Here is a 23,914-nt window from a genome sequence, read left to right on the forward strand (position 1 = left end):
CCTCCGGGGCAGGCGGGGATCGAACTCATGCGGAATGGCTTAAGCTTCTTAGTGCTGTGCTTTAACCCGCTGCACCACCAGGGAGGGCCCCCTTGCTAAATTTTAATGTTGAAAAATCAAGACTTTTACATTTTTGAGTCAGCATTGCCATAGACATTATACACACAGACTCTCTTCTCTCGAACATGACAAGAGAGTCTTTGTACATCGTGTTAATTGTTGAACTCAGCTTGTGCAGTTTCGTGTTTGTTCTGTTACTTGGAGACATAAAATTATGTTGTGAGAATAAAAATTTTCCACTCATAACTTAGAGAAAGGTGACATCTGAATATAGGGAGGACATATTATAGATTTCTAAATGCCTACTTGAAGGACAGAAGATTTGGTAGAAAGATTATTATACTAAAGAAGTACAGGCGCCGTGCTACTATCTGTTTATTGGGGGAGATGCTATGAAGTCATAAGGGCAGGTATCTTCATTCTGAGTGTCTTATTCTCTATGATAAGAACATCAGAACAAGATGTATTAACACAGAACTTAGCACTTAGGGGTTCAGCAACTATTCCATGAACATTTCTACATGCGTCAAGTACTGGGGGGTGATACACAAACTATGGGAGTACCTGCCCTGTGGAACAAGAAGAATCGTCCAAAAATCTATGCCCATGACCCCTCATACCATTAAGCCTCCCAAAGAAGAATCTAGCACTGCTCATCATATATCCAAATGCACTAACAAACCAAATCATTTGAAAAATGGAACCAGCCAAACCACATACTTCACTTTGGCAGTCCAAGAGCGATTTTTGCCTTTGCTTTTTTCTATTTTTCAAAGTAAACTTTATATTCTGAGTTTCTACTTCAGAAAAAAGAATGAAACAAATAGGAAGGACTTTTGTGGAAAGGCCTTTGATCAGAGTAATTGTCAGTTAACCTCTGCTTCCCGCCAGGTTTCCCTGAGCTTAGGGCTTCTTGCCGCAAGATTGCATTGATCAATGTGACTGCGTTCAGAAACAGGTGTGGTGTTTTAAACACATGCCTGCAAACATTTCTTTCTTCAACATGGGTGAGACTTTCTCTGGCAAGCATAGGGAATAAGGGGGTGGTTTCCTTTATTGGAAACATGATTTCTGCCTGCAGACTTGCTGAGCCAATGAGGACCATAGATTCTCCCATCTAGTATTTCTATAGTAGAGAGACTCTGTGGTCACCAGTAAGTTGACCAGATGAAGCTGCTTTTCACCTTGTGAGTTGTCTCACTCTTTGTTGACCTTTTGTTACCAGAGTTGACTTCCTTCTAAGATAATGAATGTATCATTTTGAGAATAGTGGCTACCTTTTGCTGAATAGGCTAGGCACCAAATAGATAGCTTTCAGTTCTAAATCTCAAAAATCCCTGTTATTGAGACAAATGCTGTTCTGTGAGATGAGGAATGGTGCCTCTGATGTAATTATTAGCCTCTGAGCACCACTGTACACCATGTAGGTTGCTTAAGTCAAGAATGCAGCAAAATCTGACACCAAAGCCTGTTTTATTTTTTCATTTTTCAAAAAGATTTATTTATTCATGCCTACAGTACTGGGATAGAGGCCAGAGGTGCAGTGGCGGTGAGAGGTCTGCCGTGCCATGTGGGTCAGCTCCAGGGTGGGGATCGAACTCACACTGAGGCGCTGTGGCTGGTTTGCAGTGCTACCTGTCCTTGCCCATTGCGCCCACCAGGGAGGGCCCAGCCTGTTTTGTTTTTATTTTTGCTTTTTCTTTTTTCATTTAGATGATTGCAGGACACTTTCACTTTTTTTTTTTTTTTTTGGTCGACCTGGCTTTTTGAAGTTCTGTGCTTGCTATTAAAATAACTACTATCTACTAACTAGGGTATATAAAATAAATGCTATCTAATACTAACTAGGATATTTGTATTCAGGCTGATCAAGTTCAAAGATGGTTCAGAATTTTCTGTTAAGTATAGCAGAGGTTATACTTCAGGAAGTATACAGTGATTTGTGAATTTGGAGAACTGACCTCTGTATAAGATCTTTAACATAACCATTTTCTACCAGTTGTGGCTCCTTGAGTGTCTATAGATAAACATGATTGTAGCATACCTTAGGGAACTGCAGGCCATTTAATTAGAGCATTGTCAGCTGTCGTTTTTCTGATTGCTGTCTTCGTAAAGACAAGAACAGGGATTTATGATGGATCACCAGACTGCCTAAGGAGACCAATAAATTGAAAGCTTCATCACTTGCAAACACTGAATTGCAGTTTTATTACAAGCTCCAGTGGATCTGGCTATCTTATTTTCTTCCTGCAGCCCTAAGTCACAGAGTGTCAGAAACAAGACAGTGAAAGTTAGTCTTATCCCTTATTTTATATGTCAAAGGGCCACCCTATTCTTTTGCTCTGGTATTATATCCCCTTTCACAGTGCCGTGGAGGAGAAAATCATGGAAGTATGAAAGCAGAGAAGTGATGTCTATTTCCATGTTGTGGGTGAGAAGCATATCTTCCCATAAACACTGAGTTTCTTTCCCTCCTCTAGGGTATAAAGCATGTGGACCACTTTGGCTTCATCTGTCGGGAATCTCCAGAGGCCGGGCTGAGCCAGTATATCTGTTATGTGTTCCAGTGTGCCAGCGAATCTCTGGTGAGTGGTGTGATGGCTGAGTAACACCCGCCCACACTTCAGTAACGAGCCCCCTGCACGGCGGTCTGGCAATGGAAGAGGGCACCCAGAAATGTGTTTCTGCCCTTTCAAGCACCACCATAGCAGGAAAACGTAAACCACTCACCTCGTTGTTGTTTTTAAGCCTAGATACTTTCTTGAGTTTAGTAAATCCATTTGTGTTGCCAAAGAATATTTTTAAAAGTTCAGAGGTAAGGTAGAGCTTTTATTCTCCCCCCCCCCTTTTTTTTTGACACATAAAAGGTTTTATTTATGAATCCTCATGATAAATCTGCACAATCACCACAGATACAGATAAAGTCACTGCAGAATCTTTACTCTTTCTGTTGTCCAATCTCCAGCTCACTTTTTGCCAGCACCAACATTGGCCTTTGCAGTCCCCCTGCCTTTCTTCATTCTGTTCTTGCTTTCCTTTCGCTGTTTTCTTGAGGTCTTTTTCTTCTCACACAGGCCATGTCTTGCAGGTCTATGTTTGGGTTCATTTTTCTTTGCATAATCCAAGGAATCATAAATCATGCCAAAGCCAGTTGTCTTGCCACCTCCAAAATGGGTTCTAAATCCAAATACAAAGATGACATCAGGGGTGGTCTTGTACATTTTCGCTAGTTTTTCCCGAATTTCTGTCTTAGGTACTGTAGCCTGTCCAGGGTGAAGGACATCCAAGACCATTTGTTTCCACTGAAGCAGTCGGTTGGTCATAAATTTCCTAGTCCGGATAGTTACTGTGTCATTCATGATGGTGGTGGCTCTTCAGGCAGCCACAGAGGAAAGCTATTCTTTCCCTTTTAATTGCTGTGCACATCAGACTAGCTAATGCTGATAGCAACAGAAAAGGGAATATTTTTTCCCCTTTTATTTTATTAACCCTGCCTTTGCTTACTTTCTTATCTTAAACATCATTTTCTTTCCTGGGCATTTGAAAATCAGTTCTCTCTAGCACTGTCTCACTCCCACACACCCTGTATTAGGACTGTTGACGTTTAGACATGCTTCTGTTACCTGTTTTCACATTCACTCTCATATTGCCTCTTGCATTACTGTGAGTTGAATTCTCTCCCCCTTCTATTCTTTTATGTGTGCTTTTTTTTTGATAAAAGATTTATTTATGCATACAAGAACTGAGGTACAGGCAGAGGTGTGAGGGATGAGAGGATTCACCAGAGGCAGAGTGGGAACAGAACACTGAAATACACTGCTGAGAGAAGCAGCAGGCCAGACAGGAGAGGTCTGCTGCGTCATGTGGATCACCTCTATGGCCGGGAATCGAACTCCTGCTGCAATGGCTGAGGATAGCTTCAAAGTGCTGTGCTTTAACCTGTTGTGCCACCAGGGAGGGCCCTCTGTTATGTTTTTTTAAGGACCTAGCTAAAACATTACAGCCCAGTAAACCTTTTCTGACTTTGTTAAAGGAATCGACTCCTCGATTTCTGTCATGTGTCTTGCCGCACCAACCCCCTTTTTCATTTCGCTTATGTATCTTTCTACTCCACTAGGCCATTCGCAAGATAAGCATCATTTTGTTTTGAAGATAAATTTGTGTTGAGATCACACCGATGTGTAGCACTGTCCAAGCTTTAGGCGTGCAGTGGTATATAGTTGGACACCTGTGTACACACCACCACATCACCACCTAGGGTCAAGTTGCTCTCCATCCCCGTGCAGGGACCCCGTTCATCCATTTTACCCATGCCTCCTTTCCCTGGTCATGTTCCCCAGCAATTCTAGGATAGCACCTGCATGTTAAGTGTGTTTTGAGTGATTGAGTATGTATACTCTTTACTTCCGGCAATCATTTTTTAGTTCTAGGGAACTCTGATTACTATATAAGCTGTACCAAAAGCAAGACTATAACACCTTTTTATGTCCACCCATTTTTACTTGTAGTTTTTAGTATTTTTGTTTTATGCACGTAGAATGAATTTTGGACACAGGGAGTTGGAACAGAAAGTGGGAACGGGCTGCATTTTTTGCCCCATAAGAAGCTTTGTGACTAGGGCAACAGACATGACTGGCTGAGAATGTCTTCCTGTTACATTGATGCTGGATCAGAAGCTCAGTTTTGGCATCCTTCTTCTTAAGCAGAGGCCCATTCTAGAATCTTTGAAGCCCTGTTTGCTCTCATTTTATCAGTAAGCTCTTAACTGAATAGTGAAGGATTAGAGCTAAAAGCTAACAGAAAAATTAAATGTAAATGTTCCTGCATAACAAGGAATGGCTCAAGCAGCCGAGATATAGAACAAAAGTAAACAGTCAATTAAATGTAATAGTTCTAAGCAGTGCTGGGATTGATGGGCGTGGCAGTTGTGTAAGACTGAGTATTGCAAAACCACGTATGCTGACTTATCTTCTCTGAGGACAGAGAATACACTATGGCATTTTTACTTTGCTTCTTTTTGCGATTGCTATGAGTTGATCAGCGGCACTGGTGTTTTGGTGGGTCCTGAAGGGTTACATTTAGAGGTCAGTACTCCCACCTGCCTTCTTTTGTATCCAGTACCCAGGAAAAGTACAGTAGAAAGAAAGAAAGACTCAGGCGACCTAGATTCAGAATTTGAATGGAGTTAATATTTCATGAAATAAGCATGATGCTAGAGTATGTTGGTAGAAGAATGAGGTACACAATCCAGGAAGTTATCTTTGTCTTATAAATGGTTTTGTTTGTACTTTGGTAATGATCTCTAACAACTAAGGATCAAGTGGGGAGGACAGGTAAGAGGTGGTGTGAACTGGGCTGCCTGTCTGTGGGCCCTCATGCCCGCACTTAAAATTTAGTTATACTGCAGACACACACAAAAGGATCAATAATGGGTTTACTTACAAAAGGGAAAGGAAAAGGAACAACCCAGAGAAGGAACGTGAGAGATAAGGTAACTAGAATATCTTACTGGCTGGGCTGACTTGGAGCTCTGGTAACAAACTAACTGATAGCCCCCAGGCACATGGTCCCGAGAGCCATTTCCCTGGGCGAGAGAGCAGAGTTGGAAAATGGCTCCCTATTTATCTCCCAAAGTCCCAGAATGCCTGCTTAGCTCCACCCTTGGATCCACGCAGTTCTCTCCTAGGTATTGCTGGGAGTTGTAGTTTCTAGTCACTGGAGTAGGGGGTGGAATCCAGAAAGCTGGAGTAGGGGGTGGAGTCCACAAAACTCTGTGAGTTCCTTTACGGCATCCTTCCCTTTAACAGTGGGAGGGGGGATAGGTTCAGAGTTGGGATTTACATTTATTTTATTTTTATTTTATAACAGTTTATTTTTACATCATTTTGTACATTTTTTTTTTCCATCTCAATTGTAATCCCCGCGGGTTTCCCATCACCAAGTCACCCGTGTGCCATCACCATAATCCCGTGCACTTCCCTGCCCACCCCCCGGGATTTACATTTTAAATGATGATGAGAAGTTACAGTGTCTTAGAGAACAGGAATCTATGTCAGATTTTTCACCTGAAGAAAAATTGAAGTAATCAGTACCATTTAGTTTCAGAGCCAGAGGTAAAAAATAGGACTTTTAGGCACACCACTGGCCAGGAGTGACAAGATTATACATAGCGTGGAGTATGATACATTGGCTTAGAATCTACAAATATGGAGAACTCGTCACTGTGTGGGTGACTAACACTGAAATAGACCACTGCCTGGTTAACAATTGTTAAAAAGAGGATTAATACATATATTGGGGGGGGGGTGTTACACCTAACCCTACTTACTTGTTGGAGGACAGCCCGGTATGCCTAGAACCAGACTTCCTGAGAGGTGGACTTACTGAGGGCCAAAAGTGGAGTTAAGCAATCACACTTGGCATAAAACACAGAAGGCAGGTCATTTGAGATATCATTTTACTTTACTTAAAAATTAGAAATAGATAAGAAAACATAAAAGTTCAATATTTCCACTGAAGGCATTTTCCAAAACAGTCTTACTGAGTAACAAATAATAAACTTCTATGAAGGCTGAATAGATGATTAACCTCTTCAGTGCTTTAAAAAATAAATGAACAAACTAGAAAATAGGAGAAACATCTACTTAAATAATTGAGATTCAGTTTGAATGCATATCAAGCCACATGAAGTAAAAAATGCAAAGTTAAGTCTTTAAACATGGTGTGCTTTTATTTTCAAGAAAAAAAACTTATATTTTAGTTATAGTGTAAAGGCAAGAATTATGAGTCATTAATTTTTATTACAAATGATATGAAGTTACTCATTTAACTTTTTAAAAATATATCATTTTCTAAGCATTTTTCAAAAAGATTGATTTATTTATGCATGCAAGAACTGGGGTACAGTTGTGTTGGGGGTGGTGAGAGGATTCACAAGAGACAGAGCGGGGAGCTGTAGAACAGGCAGATCGCCTGAAATACATGGCTGAGGGGAGCAGCGGGCGAGACAGGAAAGTCTGCTGTGCCACGTGGGTCAGCTCCCTGGCCAGGGATAGAACTTGTGCTGCAGTGGTTTCAGGAAGCTTCATACTGCTGTGACTTAACACATTGCTCCACCAGGGAGGGCCTCATTCACCTTTTAAAATGCTGATGATGTGGTAAGACAGAACTGAATAACTCAACTGCTTAGTGTTCACTCTCTATCTCCGATTCTTTGAGTAATAAGAATAAAGTTTCTTTTTATAAGTTCCTCATACACTCAACTGCAGTAGATTAAATCCTGTAAATGATAGCTTATTGTTAAACCAGTCCATGGGCAGAAGGAAAAAGAGTCTGAAAGCATGGCTTAGAGGGCTGGTATGTAGATGTGAATAGCAAACCTAGTGGAATGAGACCCCCGTGCTCCAGAGCTCCCAGTGCTGGTTATAGACTTTGATCCAGTTCTGCCCCGTGTGTGGGAAAACCACAGCTTACACTGATGATTACGTTACAGAGAAGAAAATATGGCTTGAAGTCCATTTACCAGTACATGGAGATGATCTGGCAGCTTACCTCAGAGAAGCCGCTGGGAGGTTAGAAGGCTAGATTTAATTAATAACTGAGTCACTGGAAGAGCAAGAGGAAAAGTAGCTGGCAGGTTTCAAACTGCTGACCGAGTGTGAGAGCCAACTATTGGAAACCACGACGTCAGAGTGAAATGATAATAAACAGAAGCTCAAGCAAGAGCTGAGACCATCAGTGCTCACAGAGGGCACCAATATTACTTAAATGGACTCATTTCCACCAGGCCTTTGCTTAAACATGTTTGGTTTGTTTTTATACTGAACATGATTTAAGGATAACCAGGATACCTATTAAAGCAAGTGTGCCTATTAAAAACAAACCCATTTTGTTGTTCCCTGTATATTGAGATAAAACAGCTCTTTATCTGATAAACTACGTAATTAAACAAAACAAAGTCCTGATTGACTATCAGTTATGCTGTCTGTGATAACATAGCACTCAGCGGGGTTAAAAATAGCATCCACGTACCAGATAAATATTCTGTTACACAGATTAAAATGGTTTTATTTCATCTGGCTTTCAATTATGTGTGTAATTGAGGTCCCGCTTCACAACCCACTGTTTGTGCTCTACCAGCACCACTGACATCAGAATTCCGTAATTTACTACTCACTCAATGTCACACACGGCTGTTGGAATATTAATGTGTCGCGCAAGGAGCAAACGTCCAGCTCTGAGTTTTGCTGCTTCCTGCAGGTTGACGAGGTCATGCTGACACTGAAGCAGGCCTTCAGCACGGCCGCTGCCCTGCAGAGTGCCAAAACCAAGATCAAGCTGTGTGAGGCCTGTCCTATGCACTCTTTGCATAAGCTCTGCGAACGGATTGAAGGTACAGTACAACTTGACCTTGGCAGAGGACGGGTTTGCTCTGGCATTTGGGAAAGGAGAAGGTTGCTGCTGTCCCAATGGGTCTTTGTTTCTGGGTGAAATAAGGGCCCACTGCATCGTTTCTGGCGTCCAATCAGTGTGTGCTGTCAGTGCTGGGGCGTGGCCTGTGTCTTTCTCTCCGTTCTTGAAATTCTTTTAAGTTTTTCTCCTGAAGGTTGACTCAAGGAATGGAGTTGTGTTTCCCACAGCTCTTAACATTCTTCTCTGAACCTAGGGGGAACCAATCAAATATTTGTTGAGTGAATGAAGGGAGGCAAACCCATCTGAGGGTGTCAGCTGTTTATTGAAGTCTCTGTTTTCCCACTTCTCACTAGATGATGTGTGCCTTTTCCGTGCAAGTTAGGAGACAACTTGCCTGTCTTTTGGGGGGCATTTGAAAATGACAGACACAATGATGCAATTCCATAAAACAGACTTTTTTTTTAACTTTAGGTAACATTTTTATTTTTAATCAAGTTAACATTGATTTATCTCACTGTGTATGATTTCAGGATCTGGGTTCATACCTCTTCGATGTGTGTTACCACACCACAGTGACCACCAAAACACCAGTAACCCTCTAGCATTGTCCCGGGGACCCCCTCCACTTCACCCTTTGCTGCTCCCCCACTCCCAATTTGGTAACTTCAGTTCTACATTCCAAGAGTTTGTTTTGGTTTCATATAAAAAAGAGTTAAAAAAAAAAAATGTGTTCTGAGGATCGCGGCAGGCTTGAAGGAGAAGTGATTTTCTGACTTACCTCCCCCTACCTCTAGTTACTCTTTGCTAAAAATAAAAAATATATATATGAAAAAGTTTGAGTTTCATTGCACAAAAGAAGAAGTGCAATTTAATACATACCCACAGTAAGCTGGTCAGTTTGCTCTCCAAAGGGAGAGTGAGTCTGTTACTTCCCTTACTCAAAATATACTCTGGGTGGATCAAAGACCTTAGTGTAAATGAGTAAAATATTAAAGGAAGCCAAGGATATTCTTATGTCCATGAGCAAGGAAACTGTTCCTAAGACACAGAAATGGAAAAACTATGAAGAGAAGACGTTGCCAAATTGACCAGGAAAATATAATTTTCCCCTACAGACTCTGCTTACTGGGAAGTTAAATGATAAGCAAGGATTGAAGAGAGAGCAGATTGGTATCCAGAATTTGTAAGAACTCTTTTTAACTACAAGAAAAAAGATAGAACCCCAGAAGGAAAAGATATAAATCATATTTAAAAAACACTCCTCTGAAGTGGAAAACAGAAGTCCCAATATAAAAATGAGAAGCTGCTCAACCTTTGCTCAAAAAGGAGCAAAAAGTCCGGGCCAGTGACTGCAGAAGGAGTCACTCAGGATTTGCCCTTCGTTTTAGACAACGGGTAAGGGGAGTGTAAGAGAGGCCAGTGCTCTGGGTGATGGTAAAAGCAACAAGGAAGCAGAAGCTTTTTTAGGACTCACTCACCTGGGCACTGTTGTGCTTTGCCTGTATTAGCCCACTTAATCCATAATGGAAATCCCAAAGATAGGTCCTGTTTTTAATTTTCATTTTATTTATGAAATGAAACAGGCGTTGTCACACACAACACCTTCCCTTGCTCACAGGACCAATCCTCAGAAGGCTGTGAACTGGTTCTTCATTTTTCTTTTTTCTTTTTAAAGATTTACTTATTCATGCATATAAGAACTATGGTATAGGCCATAGTTGTGGGGGGGGGGGAAGGGAGGTGAGAGGATTCACCAGAGACAGAGTGGGGCACAGAACAGATGGATCTACTGAAGTACACTGCTGAGGGGAGCAGCAGGTGAGCAGGTGAGGTCTGCTGTGCCATGTGGGTCAGCTCCCTGGCCTGGGTGGAATGGGGGGAAGGAGTGAACTTCAGCTACTGTGGCTGCAGATAGCACCATAGTGCTGAGACTTAACCCCTTGTTCCATCAGGGAAGACCTGGTTTATTTTTCAAAGCCACACACTGTCTTCTTACAGAGAGCATACCAGAAGGCAGGGATTTTCAGGGTCATACTGCTTTGAAACCTCAGCATTTATGTTTTCCCCAAAAAGTTATTTTCATTTAAGTAAGGTCACGGTATCACTTCTTATTTCATGCTTAGGTACAAAATGTAAAGCTGGAAGGGAGACCACATTTTGATTAAACACAAATTGACAGCTGTAGAAAATTAGACCGATATATAAAAGTATCTAGATGTGTTTTATAGCAGTCAGGAATACAGCATTCTTGTGAGTACACCTGACTACATTCATAAGGAGCTTTACTTACATTGGAAATTAAAAAGAAGAAGCCGATTAAGTATGCTGATGTGAGCCCTCCTCACCTGTCCTGGTGTTGAGCGCCTCTTGCTGTTTAGACTAGCAGGAACACTGCTAGCCATGTCAGTGGACCAAAGTGAATTGAGAAGGCAGTGTCCAAGGGGAATGTCATCTTCTGAGGACCAAACTTCAGAGTGTGAAACTGAAGGGCTATTCACCATCATGGAGATGGAGCTGAATCCTCAGTCTGTTTTTTTTGCGTTAACAAGCATGAGAGCTAAATAATATTCTTGCCTTGCCAATATGATTAAATCACTGATTGGTGAGTCCAAATTGAGGAGAAGAAAGTTAATTCAGTTTCACGGTAGTGGTGGGGGCATGTATAATTGGAAAATAAACTCCGGCTGTCTCCAATTTCTCTGCTAAAATGAAGGCAGAAGAAAAATAGTGGACTGGCCATTTTGTCACCTATTTTAAGCAAGCACCCTTTACTTCCTGTCTTTTCTGTCTTTTATCTTCTTAGCAAGTTAATAAGAATAGTAGAACTAGAATAGTAAAGAACACAAAAGTAAACAAAACCAGTCATAGGAATCTGTTTCTTAAGATATTCTCTGAAAAGCCTGTTCAGGACACTCAGCCCCCAGTTACCAAGCTTTTGTGGAGAGTGACAGTCCCAGAGGTTGTCACAGAACGTGGTTGTACTTTGCAAGAAGAAAAGTAGAGCTGAGATGTTCTCAGGAACTTTTCTTCCTGATTCTCATCATGACTTACAACAGATCCTGTGGTAGGTGGTGCTTTACACCTTCTGACAACTAATTCTTTGAAAACAGTTCATGTTTTGAACTGATTCACTCTTAGTGATTTTAAGGTCCTGTTTTACCTATAAGAGTCATTAAATATTAGCTAAATGCATGTCCTTTTTCTAAGCAAAGCATAGTAGCAGTACTTTTAAGTGGCACCTGTGTAGATGAGCGCTGTTTCTTAAAAATGTGTAGTCAGTTGCAGATATGAAAAAATAAGAATGTAAAACACTAAATACTGTCACTAGATACTAATGTCATTGAATGTCACTAAATACTAAGGGTACCGTTGCTATTTTATCACCACAGACAAGAATCTGCGTAACTAGGAGAGATTTCTAAGTTGTAACTCTGTGTTTTAATATTTACTAGATATCTTTTTTTAAGTGGCAAATTTTAAACTTAGAGATTTTTGATCAGACTACTATTTACCTTTTATTTCCATGTCAGGAACTAGTTTCATGTCAATTCACTTATGGTTTCTATGGTAAGAATTTGTTATATTAAATGGTATCTGCTTAAACTGTTGATTTGGTATCATTTAGAAATCTTTTGTTAATTATTCTGATGGAGGTCAATGATTTTTGTGAAGAAGTTTTCTGTTTTGTTTTAAGCACTTCCTCGAAGTGTTCCAAGGTGCGCTGTGAACAGAGTACATCTTCAGGACATTTCACTCAGAGCCATTTGGCCAAGTGACAAGCTGCAATGCTTCACAGGCATTTTAATCGTTACAGCCACACGGATATGTAACACTATGCCCATCACTTTCCTTAGGTCTGTACCCGCCAAGAGCCAAGCTGGTAATACAGAGGCATCTCTCATCACTGACAGATAATGAGCAAGCTGACATCTTTGAACGAGTTCAGGTAACGGCGTTTATAGTCCTCACAAATATGATATAAGAATGAGAATTGGTTCCTGATGTTGTGAGCCCCCCTTTCATTCCTCTGTCAGGGCTGTGTGCCCTATTATCTTGCAATAATGTCATTGTTGCTTTTGCTTCTCAGAGCATTTGGACTTTTAGTTATGTTTGTGTGCCAGACAGAAAGCCAAGTAAGAAGAAAATAAAATGAAGGGGATCAGGGAGGTCTTAATGTGCTCTTGCTTCATCTGTTCAATAGAAAATGAAGCCAGTCAATGACCAGGAGGAAAATGAACTTGTGATTTTACATCTGAGGCAGCTATGTGAAACCAAGCAGAGGACACACGTTCACATTGGGGAAGGCCCGCTGGTGAGATGTTTTCTCCTTGACCTACTTTGGTTTTGCTATTGTATTTAGTCAAGATACAACAGAGGGCATGACAGGAGTTTCTTTCCTATGTGTTCTTTAGGTCAAATAATGATGTTTTTAAATGTAAAGACATTTGTAGTTTTGATAGAAGAACAATATGGGTAAATTTTCATGATTTAAAGTGTACATATATTTTTACTTATATTGATTCATCATTTTAAATTGATTTGGACATCTTATTTTATCATAACCCTGAATGGTAAAAGCAAACACCAAAGGAGCAATAAAATGGAATGGACCATCTTGGCTGCAAACTTTTTTTTTATGCATATGGTTTTGTTTTGTTTTAAGCACTTCCTCGAAGTGTTCTAAGGTGTGCTGTGAACAGAGTACATCTTCAGGACATTTCACTGAGAGCCAGACACCCTCTACTTCTTGTCTATTCTGTCTTTTATCTTCTTAGCAAGTTACTAAGGCACTAAAATAGTAAAGAACATAAAAGTAAACAAAGCCAGTCGTATGCCCAGCTGCATAAAGCTAAAGTAAGAGCATCCGCAACAGCTCAAAGGAATCATGACATACCTCAAATTAAATTTATGTCTTTGTTTTACTGTTTTCAGAACAAATCACTTAACATGTTAAAAAAGAGATGAATGAATGATGGCCCTGCCAGAGAAGAGCTCAACTATTCAAAAAGGGAATGGAGATAGATAATATAATACATGACTTTTAAAAGGGGATGCCTAGTGAGCACAGAGTACCTATGTTTTAGTTTTGCTGCTGAGGTAGAGGGTATAGGGAAGAGAAGAAATCGAGAGAAAGGTATGAGGTGCAACAGAGTTTTAAGTTTTAGGAAAGATAACATTTGCTAATCAGGAAAGTTGAGGAAGTATGTTGATGAAAAGAAAAATGAGCACAAAATTATTTTTAAAGACTTATTTATTTATGCATACAGAAGTGTTGTATATAGGCCAGAGGTGTAAGGGTGGGGAGAGGATTCACCAGAGACATAGTGAGGAGCAGAACAGGCAGATTGACAAGATACACTGCTGAGGGGAGCAGTGGATGAGACAGGAAGGGTCTGCTATACCATGTAGGTGAGGAGACATAGTGAGGAGCAGAACAGGCAGATTGACAAGATACACTGCTGAGAGGAGCAGTGAATGAGACAGGAGGGGTCTGCTACACCATGTGGGTCAGCTCCCTGGCCAGGGATTGAACACTTGTTGAAGCAGCTGCGGGTAGCTTCCTGTTCTTCGTTTTAAACTGTTATGCTACCAGGTCGGGCCCCAGCACAAAATTATGTAGTAACTTCGTAACCATGGATGAACATCCATTCAGGCCTCCCAAGTATAGATTGTGGTTTTTTGTTTTGTTTTTTTTTAGGATAAACTTGTGAGTTGGCCGGGAAATGAGACTTTAAAGGTAGGGAATGAGAGGTTAGGTGATGAATGACCTTGAAGGCTAGGCTGATATTGTCCTTGAAGAGTTTCAAGTAAGAGATTAAGATCAGATTTATACTGCAAAGTGATAATTCTGCTGTCACAAGTTTGGTGGATTTTGGGGAAACATACGTGGGGGAAGGTGTTGAGAGTGTTAAGTCTAAAATCACATTCTTCCATTAGAATGTTTTTGTAATAGAATGTCCAGGAAGTGATTTATTTAATTTTTTTTGCACAAACTTTATCAAGTGTCTGCTAAGGAAGTTTTGTAGTCCTGTTCTGTCATCTGTTTCAGAAGAGAAACCAGCATGTAATCAAATTAAAATATGGTGATTGATACAATGATATAAATAGGGACAAAATAGAGAGCGTGCTAGATATAAATAGATTGAATGATTCTGTTTTCAAGAAATTATCTTGTCTTGAAGTGAGGCTTAACGAAAAGGATTGGAGACAGAGGGGCAGGATTGAATCCCTTGTGCTTTCAGGAGGCACAGTCATTAGGGCTTTAACTGTCTGGACTAATATATCGAGGAAGGAAGGGGGTGTTGCTGGGAGAGACGTCAAGATTGCAGGTTGGGGGGAAATTGAGCTACGAGATACAGAAAGAAGACTTCAGGATGGTATGGGATGGAAAGGAGAAGAGAAAGGAATTGGACTTAAGACTTAATTAGAAAAGTGGATTTGAATGCCCACAGAGGAGTTAGAGTTTATGGTATAAATATAGAAGACAGTGAGCTTGGAGTGGATTTGAAGTCTAGGGAGAACATACTGGCCAACAACCACATTTCAGGTGGTAAATGAATAAAAATGGTTCTGATGAAAAATACTGAAAAGAGATAATGGGGTCAAAAGAGACTTTAAAATATCTATTTTGGTCTGTAAACAAGGAGGAGAAAAATTCAAGTCATAAGACCAATGATATCCAATAACATGAGGAAGTCAAGGAACATAAACACCAATGTATTTTTGGGTTCGCTCGTATCAACCTCTGATGGTATCAGTGATGTTGAACAGAGGCCAGAAGCCCAGAGTGAGTGTGATGTGCACTTTCTCAGTGATGAGAGCACTAGAGGTTATAAAGGACAAGATGTTAATAAATTGCTTGTTTTCTGGGCCGTTGTTAAATTCTCCCCTCCAACTTTCATCCTTTCCCTTCTTCCTTCTATTCATTCAATCATTCTTATCCAACAGCTGCTTTATCAGGCTTTGTGCTCTGTGCCAATACAATTTCCCCATTTTATTCTCAAGATTCACCTGAAAATCATAGAATAGTGCGATATCCGGTCCTCGATACACACCTTGTGCCCAGTTCAGCCATTTCCATATCCATTCTTGCCTTTTCCCCTTTCCTTGATGAGAGTCATGTTTCTTTCATAAACAACTTTTTAGATGGTTCCATGGACCCAGTGGGCTCCTTGGGCCTTTCTCCCCCCTGCACATGCTTGCTGAAGCCTGTCTGTCTCTGTTCCTGTCCTTCTGGAGAGTTTGGAGCACTGCTTTCAGAGAAATCTCTACCAAATATTATTTTCAAAGTGAAACCCTTCTCCTTGTAAATATTGGTGAGGGATTCACCCTATTTTTATATCTGGCACTTAAGATCAGACTTGCTACTTGCATATTGTTTAATGTCACGGCTTAATGTGAATTCCATCTTTCCCAAGCAAGTGGTAGCTTTCTCTCTTGGAAGCTATGTGGTGTTAAGAATCATGTAATATATGCAGTAGCTGATTCTTTCAATAGGAGAACATATATAGGTAGCATCTAATATGGTGGACATATTGTAGATTTTCATATAATTTAGTACTATCAGTGAATAGTTGTTGATCAAAGAGATAAATGACATGTACCTAAATGAAAATGGAGTTATAACAGAGGCAGTAGCAGAATTCACTTTAATAACTCGAGGTGCTTCGGCCTTTGAAATTTGTTTCCTGTGTCTCCTTGGTAATTTGAGTATAAAATATGTAACATGGGAAGGGTAGTTATAGTTGTTAATCAAAATCACAGTGAAAATGGACATCTCAAGTTTAATTTTCATTAAATGCAGCCTGAATTTATTTGTGAAAAAGGAAAAGAAGAAAGTAAAGATCACTTTTTTTTATTACTTACAATGTGAAAAAAGACCCTTTTCCTTATAATCTGTATTCTCTTAATATGGAACATAAATTATTTCTTCTTAATTGAGTCACAAAAGAATTCTTGTGCTTTTTAATGGCTTAGTTGGGTTTGTCTTTCAAGCCTCATTTGACCTTGTAGATTTCCAAAATAAAACTTAACCTGTTTTTCTTCCTACAGGCTATTTCAAATAGTACAATCCCAGAAAATGCGACCAGCAGTGGAAGGTTCAAGCTTGACATTCTGAAAAATAAAGCTAAGAGATCTTTAACTAGTTCCCTGGAAAATATATTTTCAAGGGTAAGATTAATTTAAGGCTTTTTGTGTTTCCCAACTATGTTTTTTTTTTTTTTTTTTTTAGTTTCAGTTGGCTTCCAGAAGACTTCCTTTAAAAAAAAAAAAAAAAACTACTAAGACCACTTTAATTTATTTAATACAATTAAAATAACTTCCCAAAATAAGTTTCATCCTCAAATCTATATTTATTCTGGTGCTCCTGTTAACTGAATTGAGCAATAGAGGTTAAGTAGTACAGACATGTGTAGAAAAGGGATCATAGAGTGTTGATACTGTAAGAATACTTTATCATTTGCCACACCAAGCTATAAAGAAATCTTGCTTTTCACTCACTCTTAGGAGCTGTTAAGAAATGTTAAAATAGTAAGAATAAATAGAAATTTATGTATTCCATTTAGTAAGTTTATATAATCTATTAAGAAATAAGCAAAAACAGCTTCCCATTCCCTTCATTTTCCTCTTCCTGAGGAATTCACAATTTCATCCTAAAGCTGTTAGGTGTGGTCAAACAAGGTAGAGGTCCTGGGGCTGGAGGTTCAGGGGAGCCCTGGAGGTTCAGGCAAGGTGACTGAACCCACATGGATGATCATAAATTGCTAAGACTCTTTTGTTGAGAAGCCACTTAAGTAGAACATCAGGGGACCTGAATTCAACTGCTCTTGGCAGATTTTGTTCTTATGATCGTGGACAAATTATTTACCATGTCTAATTCATAGTTTCTCCACTTGTGAACTGGGCACACTAGCACTCATTTCATGTTAACTGGGAGGATGAGTGTCAGTTTGTTAGGAAAATGTCACTGCAGCTAGAGGTGGTACCTGTCGCGGTCAGCTCAGAAACCTCCGCCGTATGCAGAATGACGGACAGGGTTTCGGAGTATTACTCTCTTTATCCTCTTTCAGTGTCTTGGCATTCTTCACTGCGCTTGCCTCGCTGACTTTGAAGTGCTCTCACATAGCCCTGAGTGGCTGGAGCGACTCTTTCAACAAGGGCACAGCCAGTCTATTTCGGCCAAGGTGTAGGCTGTATCTTTGCTGTCCTCCGCACGCCAAATGCCATAAATCATGTGAGCTAACAAGGTCTCGCTTGCGCCATTTGCAGCAGAATGGGCTTGCTGGGAAGGTTGGCAGCTACCCATGGTGGAGGAAAGGTTATCTACAAAAGGGAACTTCTAAAATTGGCTGGTTCATTTTTTTCTCCCTGAGTTAGAGCATAGAAAATTGTCAAACAGCTTAGTTCTTAATCGCTACCACCTTAACATTTTTTTTATTAAACTAACTACAGTTGTTTATGAAATGATACATTTTTTTAAAACATAGACGATCAGCTCATTAACAATTAAAAATAAGTTCAAGGGAAAAAGCTTGACACTTGTATTTCCAAATCAGAATATAATAAAACCCAAAAAACTTTTGTTTGGAGGTGAAAAAACAGCCCTGTATTCTGATTGTTTGTTCCTTTCTCTTAAGTTGAAGTTTTCCTAAAGATGGATATTTATTAATATATGTTTATTAATAAATATATTTTTGAAAGAGATATTCTCTAATGAAGATATCAGTTATTGGAAAGCAGTCCTCATTTTATCCTTCAGACAGATATCTGTTATCTTACTAGTTGAAGTGTGTGAATTAATAAACATGGTAGAGTATGTCTATTCAGATATTTTAATTGAGGCAACATAATTTATAACACTGTGTATGATTCTGAGCATAGGATCCCACCTCCTTAGATGCCTATCCCCATTCCAGAAAGAGAAAATAAATGGAGAATTTTTCCAAGAAATCAAGTTAGAAATTTCTCAGAACTGATGAATGTGCTTCCAGATTTAGTAGGTCCAGAAAACACATAATAAACGACTGAATAAAGTCATGCCAAGGCACACTGTGAAGTTTCAGAATCCCCAAGGTAAAGTCAGGTTCTGTTCCATGACACACAGCGGTTCAGACACATTATGGCTCAAAATTGCAATGACATTAGACTCCTGGACCAGACAACACTTGAGCATTGCTGACATATTCTGAAATAGTCCAAACTAGATTCAGTCAAACCATCAGTGATCTATAAGCATAAAATATCATTTTAGACATGTAACTATTTTTGGAATCTACTTCCCACTCTAATTCCTCAGAAAGCACTTGGAGTATGAGTTTCGTAAATGAGAAAGTGAACTAAAAATAATGGAAGCCACGGGGACAAGGAAATGGAATTCCATCATAGAGTAGCATTAGGTTTCAAAGGAAACTTCTAGGTTGATGGTGAAGTAAAACACTGGGAGGATCTATTCGGCAAATCTGTTGCAGTCACTTAGTCTAGACCAGAGCAGGAAGACAGGTTTCCAAAGTGGGTTGTTCAAATAAAAATAAAAATGGTGATTAGTAAGTTATGTGATGTTTGACCATAAGTTATGTGATGTTTGACCAAAGTTTCTTAGGGAACTAGTGGCTATTGAGTCCGTTGTTAACTCCATGAAAGCCAAATTGTATGAGATGGGTGAGTTATACTAACAGAAAAATGCTACTCAAGTGCAAGCAGTGTTTACAAGGTGATACAAATCTAAGCACAAAATTTTGGTTTAACTGAAACTTGTTTTATAGTTCCTATGAAAAGAAAGAAGTGGATGTGGGCATGGCAATGCAGTAATACTCAAATCTCATCTCCCAAAGTAGGAAGTCAATAGTGCCTGAAATGGAAAGCTTAAGGAAGAGTAAAATACACAACTAGCAGAAACTTCAGTATAAATAGTTTGAGTGTTAGCTTTTGGGGGCTAAGTTTCAGTGTGTGAAAAGGTTTGATAAATGCCATTTCTACTCTTAAGTTTAGTGCACAATTTGACATTTGAAACTTTGTGTAGTTATTACATCAATTAAAAATGAATTGCGGCCCTCCCTGGTGGCGCAAAGGGTTAAAGCACAGCATTGAGAAACTAATGCTACTACAGCATGAGTTCGATCCCCTCCTGCCCCGGGGGTGACCACATGGCGTGGCAGACCTCTCCTGGCCTGCCCGCTGCTCCTCTAAGCAGTGTACTTCGTTGATCTGCCTGTTCTGCTCCCCATTCTGTCTGTGGTGAAGCCTCTCACCACCCCTGCATCTCTGGCCTGTACCCCAGTTCTGTATGCATAAATAAATAAATGTTTAAAAAAAATGTAGGCTTTAAAAAAATGAATTGCATTAAATTTGTTTTAAGTTAAATTAGAGTGAATTTAGACCCTTCCTCTCTCCCAGATAATTAAATCCAAGAAAGTATGGAGACATAGTTACCATCAAGTGCTTTATAAACACTGTGCACTTTGGTTTTTCAGAGTCACTGTCTCACTGACTTGACTTATATTTTTGATTTATTCTTTCTGGAACTTTTCCATGTGTTCTGGAATTATGTAGAATTCCCAGTCTGTATTTTATCTCTCAAGACCTTTGTGTTGTGGTTCCCCATTCTTTCTATGTAAAATTGCTAAAAATTGATTCTATGATCTACTTATTTCTCTTTCTTAGATCAGCTATAATAGGAAAAGCAAAATAAGATATTTCACCAGTATTAAAGCAGACTGGTACCTAGTCCTCTAGAGAGAAATGCTTTATTGACTTAGTTCTGTATTGTGGAATAATGAATGAAACTAAATCTATACATTTCTATAAACTGTACTTATTTAAGCCTATAATGGGAATTATGGTGTTTACAATATAGGTTGGAAGTATTAAACATTTTTGACTTGTCATCTCCACTGTATGTTATATTACTTGTTATATTATGCTGTCCAGTTTTTTTTTTTTTTAAGATTTATTTATTTGTGTATACAGAACAGGGGTACAGGCCAGAAGTGCAGGGGCGGTGAGAGGGGAGCAGAACAGGCTGACTGACAAAGTATACATTGCTGAGGGGAGCAGAAGGCGGGTCAGGAGAGGTCTACCGCGCCATATGGATCACACACAGGGCAGGCTGGGATTGAACACATGCTGAAGTGGCTTTAGCTTCTTAGTGCTGTGCTGTAACCTGCTGCTCCACCAGGGAGGGCCCCACATTTGTTTTTATCTGGATGAAACACAAAGTCAAGGGGGATCTCACTGATCGAATGAGGGTCTCCTGATTTTGTGAGTGCATAGTGGTTAACCTTGGTGTGAAGGCTTGGGTATCTGATTGCTGACTTAGAAAGCTTGGACATGATAGTGAATAGTTCTATTTACTCTGTTGGCATGGTTGTGATACTGCCAACAAATTTGAGTGAACCAAAGAAGGATGGTTTTCATGCTAACATGAAGAAGTAACTTGTAACTGCTATTTATAACAGGAATATAACAATTCAAATTATTTGGACAAACAGTCTTATTTAATTCTCTTCACTCAGGGAGCTAACAGAATGAGAGGTAGACTCGGAAGCATGGACAGCTTTGAACGATCCAACAGTCTTGCCTCAGAGAAGGTATCTAATAAGGATTCCTTTTTTACTGATAATTTCAATTCAGCAAAAAACATTGATATGGTAATATGCTTGCTTAATTACCTCATAATGAGTCCTTTATGACTTTTAAAATAATTAAAATTTGAGCTTTACTACCTTAAGTAAGAAACTTCTGGGTATTATCTAAGTACATAGCTCTTCTTTTAACTGAGGCTCTCTTATTGGGACAGAATACTATTCCTGTCAGGCTGGCTGTTGCTCTTGGGTTTTTGCTGCTTTGAGATAGTTTACTCCGGGAGGACAGTAATTAATAGTAGTTAATGTTGTTCTGATGCCGTAGAAAAATGAGGCATGTCATTGCTATACTTGTGATCTTCACATCCTTATTCTCTTCCCATGTAACTTTTATTTTCCCACTTTTTTTTCTTTTTTAACCATTTTAACTGCAACACAAGGCTCTTCTTTATCTCCTAGACAATTCTCAGTAGGTTCAGTTTCCTGTTTCCTGTATCATGCAACATGTCACCAGGGGTGTATGTAACACTTTTTTTTTTAATGGGAAAATACTGAAATGTTTTTACTAAACATTCTGTTGAGGGAATTGAGGACTTAGCCAGCAATATGTTGATTAGCCCTAGCTCTTGTTTATCAAGCTTGACACTTCTACAATGTGCCTGTTCTGGGAAGCATAAGCAGCTTACCTGTCTCAACTGAAAGATTTATGATGTCTACCCATGCAACATGAGATGCGTTCCTGCATAGCTCACTTTTCATTCGTTTCCTGTTTTTCATGTATTTAAAAAAAAAAAAATTACCTCAGGGACCATGGAGTTGGATAGAAACAGCCACAGTGAAAGAAGATACTTAACAGCCTTTATTTTATTTTCCTGAAGGCTGTGCCATGAGATTTGAACACTTTCACATTGTGATATTGTTTTGACAGTACAGGAAACAGGCAGCTGATAGGTCACGGAAATCAGTAGATATGTAAACACAAACTCCACCCTCTTTTGGTCATGGTCTTTTTTCATCTTTGTTACAGCACTGACAAAAATACAGTGGCTATAGCATTTTACCACAAAGCATCAGGGGAGAGGATACCTTCCTTATCCTCCCTTTCACTTTCTGGACTATCTTTACGGATGTTGTCTTACAGCTGCTTATCAGAAGAAATAGTTTGTGGTGATACTGATTAGCCTTCTGCATAGATTGAGTAAAAAAAAAGTTTTGTCATGACTCAGGAGGAAGAAGCAGCACCCTGTCACTTTTGAGCTCTGTGTTGAAGCGGATCAGCCATGATCCCTTAGCTCACTCCTGCTTGCCTTTCAGGACTGCTCACCAGGAGACTCGCCACCAGGGACTCCACCAGCCTCCCCCCTGTCCTCAGCTTGGCACACGTTCCCCGAGGAGGATTCTGACTCCCCACAATTTCGAAGAAGGGCACACACATTCAGCCACCCACCTTCGAGCACAAAGAGGAAGCTGCATTTACAGGATGGGAGGGCCCACATGGTTCGCTCCCCTCTTCTGAGGCAGAGCTCCAGCGAACAGTGCAGGTGAGTCCAGAGCCTTCTGCGGAATGGGAAATAAAATTCTCCTGTCACTCTGTGTTGTGCACGGTGGAGTCAAGCAATATTGTGGCTTCATGTTGTAGCTAACGTTGTTTTTAGAAAAGATCATAAAAATACAATGAGTTATAAAAACCACAGTTATTAAGTAAATGAAGCCAGAGTTAAAGCATACCCAAAGAGAAGAGATTAAACATTTTGGATGGAAACTCCCCACCCCCCTACAAAAATGGAGATATACAGTTGTTGGGAAAACCTGCTGACAACATGTTTTTTACTGTCTTCTGGATGATGGCACTACTGAAACAAAGTCAGCAAATTCAAGAATAAGATAACAGTAGCACATCCTGTTAGCCTACTATAAAATACAAGGGTTAAAAAAAAATCACCTAATTTTACCTTCACCTATGTGATAAAATTTGGCTATATTTTATTTCATAATAAAATATGAAAATTGTTAATTTTTTTTCTCGCATATAATAAAAATTATCCTAGTTGTCAGGATGTGACCATAAACATTTATCTCACATAGTATTTAAAAAATAATTTGGGAAAATTGTTTGACATTTGGGAAGGAATAATAAAGGGGCTAATCCTAGATTGGTCATGTGATTATACTTCTTAATGTGTAGCACAAAACAGCATTTATATCCTAGGACTAACTTTATTTTTCCTCTTTACCTGTGAATTTGGCAGAGCGAACAGGATGTATCATGAACTCTTAAGTAAAAATAGGATAATTTTTTTATATCAGCTGTTATGAAATTTACCACCATTTTTTTCAGATTACAGTTTATTCGCACTGTTTTTGAATCTCGAAAGTTTGGGATAAAAAAATCAGATATTTAAGATATATAAAAATGAATCAATGTGTTACTTCTTTTCAGGTGTTCTTTTGTTAAAAAAAAGAAAGTGTAGTATTCATGTGTGTAGCAAGTCTTTGTATGATTGCCTCATATATATTTATCCAAAGCAATATATCTCCTTTTCCCAAGAAAAATTATTTTTGAAAATTAAAACATGACTTATTTTAAATTATTATAAATGCAGTCCATGTTTTTACATTTCATAATATATAAGCTCATATGTTTCTATCAATATACAAAGGTACGTTTGGTTTCACTGTGAAACTTGCTATAGAAAGAATTTTCTGAAAATAAGAATTATGTAGAAAATTGAGGGATTTGGATAGAATCCTGTCTGCACAATTCCATAGGCTGTAGCAAAGAACATGGACATTAAGGCTTGTTAAACCAAAGGTGTTATGATGTCTTCCAGTAACCATACCTGATCTTGTTGAAATTTTGG

The 23,914-nt window shown here is 39.3% G+C and overlaps 1 protein-coding gene and 1 pseudogene across 2 annotated transcripts in view; one reads left to right on the top strand and one right to left on the bottom strand.

The window, feature by feature from the left end:
- TBC1D4 (TBC1 domain family, member 4) overlaps positions 1-23,914 on the top strand; it is a 187,979-nt gene that overhangs the window by 90,251 nt on the left and 73,814 nt on the right. The window contains exons 4-10 of the mRNA XM_012723315.1: positions 2,541-2,645; positions 8,320-8,452; positions 12,327-12,418; positions 12,674-12,784; positions 16,525-16,644; positions 20,985-21,059; positions 22,368-22,594. Of these exons, the coding sequence (XP_012578769.1) occupies positions 2,541-2,645; positions 8,320-8,452; positions 12,327-12,418; positions 12,674-12,784; positions 16,525-16,644; positions 20,985-21,059; positions 22,368-22,594 (863 nt within the window). The remainder of the gene's footprint in view (positions 1-2,540; positions 2,646-8,319; positions 8,453-12,326; positions 12,419-12,673; positions 12,785-16,524; positions 16,645-20,984; positions 21,060-22,367; positions 22,595-23,914) is intronic.
- On the bottom strand, positions 3,008-3,448 carry LOC105853487 (annotated as a pseudogene). The gene has a single exon (XR_001145339.1). The product of XR_001145339.1 is annotated as a 40S ribosomal protein S24 pseudogene (transcript).

The sequence above is a fragment of the Condylura cristata genome, unplaced genomic scaffold (assembly GCF_000260355.1).
Source record: "Condylura cristata isolate star-nosed mole 26May11 unplaced genomic scaffold, ConCri1.0 scaffold00010, whole genome shotgun sequence".
Classification (NCBI taxonomy): Eukaryota; Metazoa; Chordata; class Mammalia; order Eulipotyphla; family Talpidae; genus Condylura; species Condylura cristata.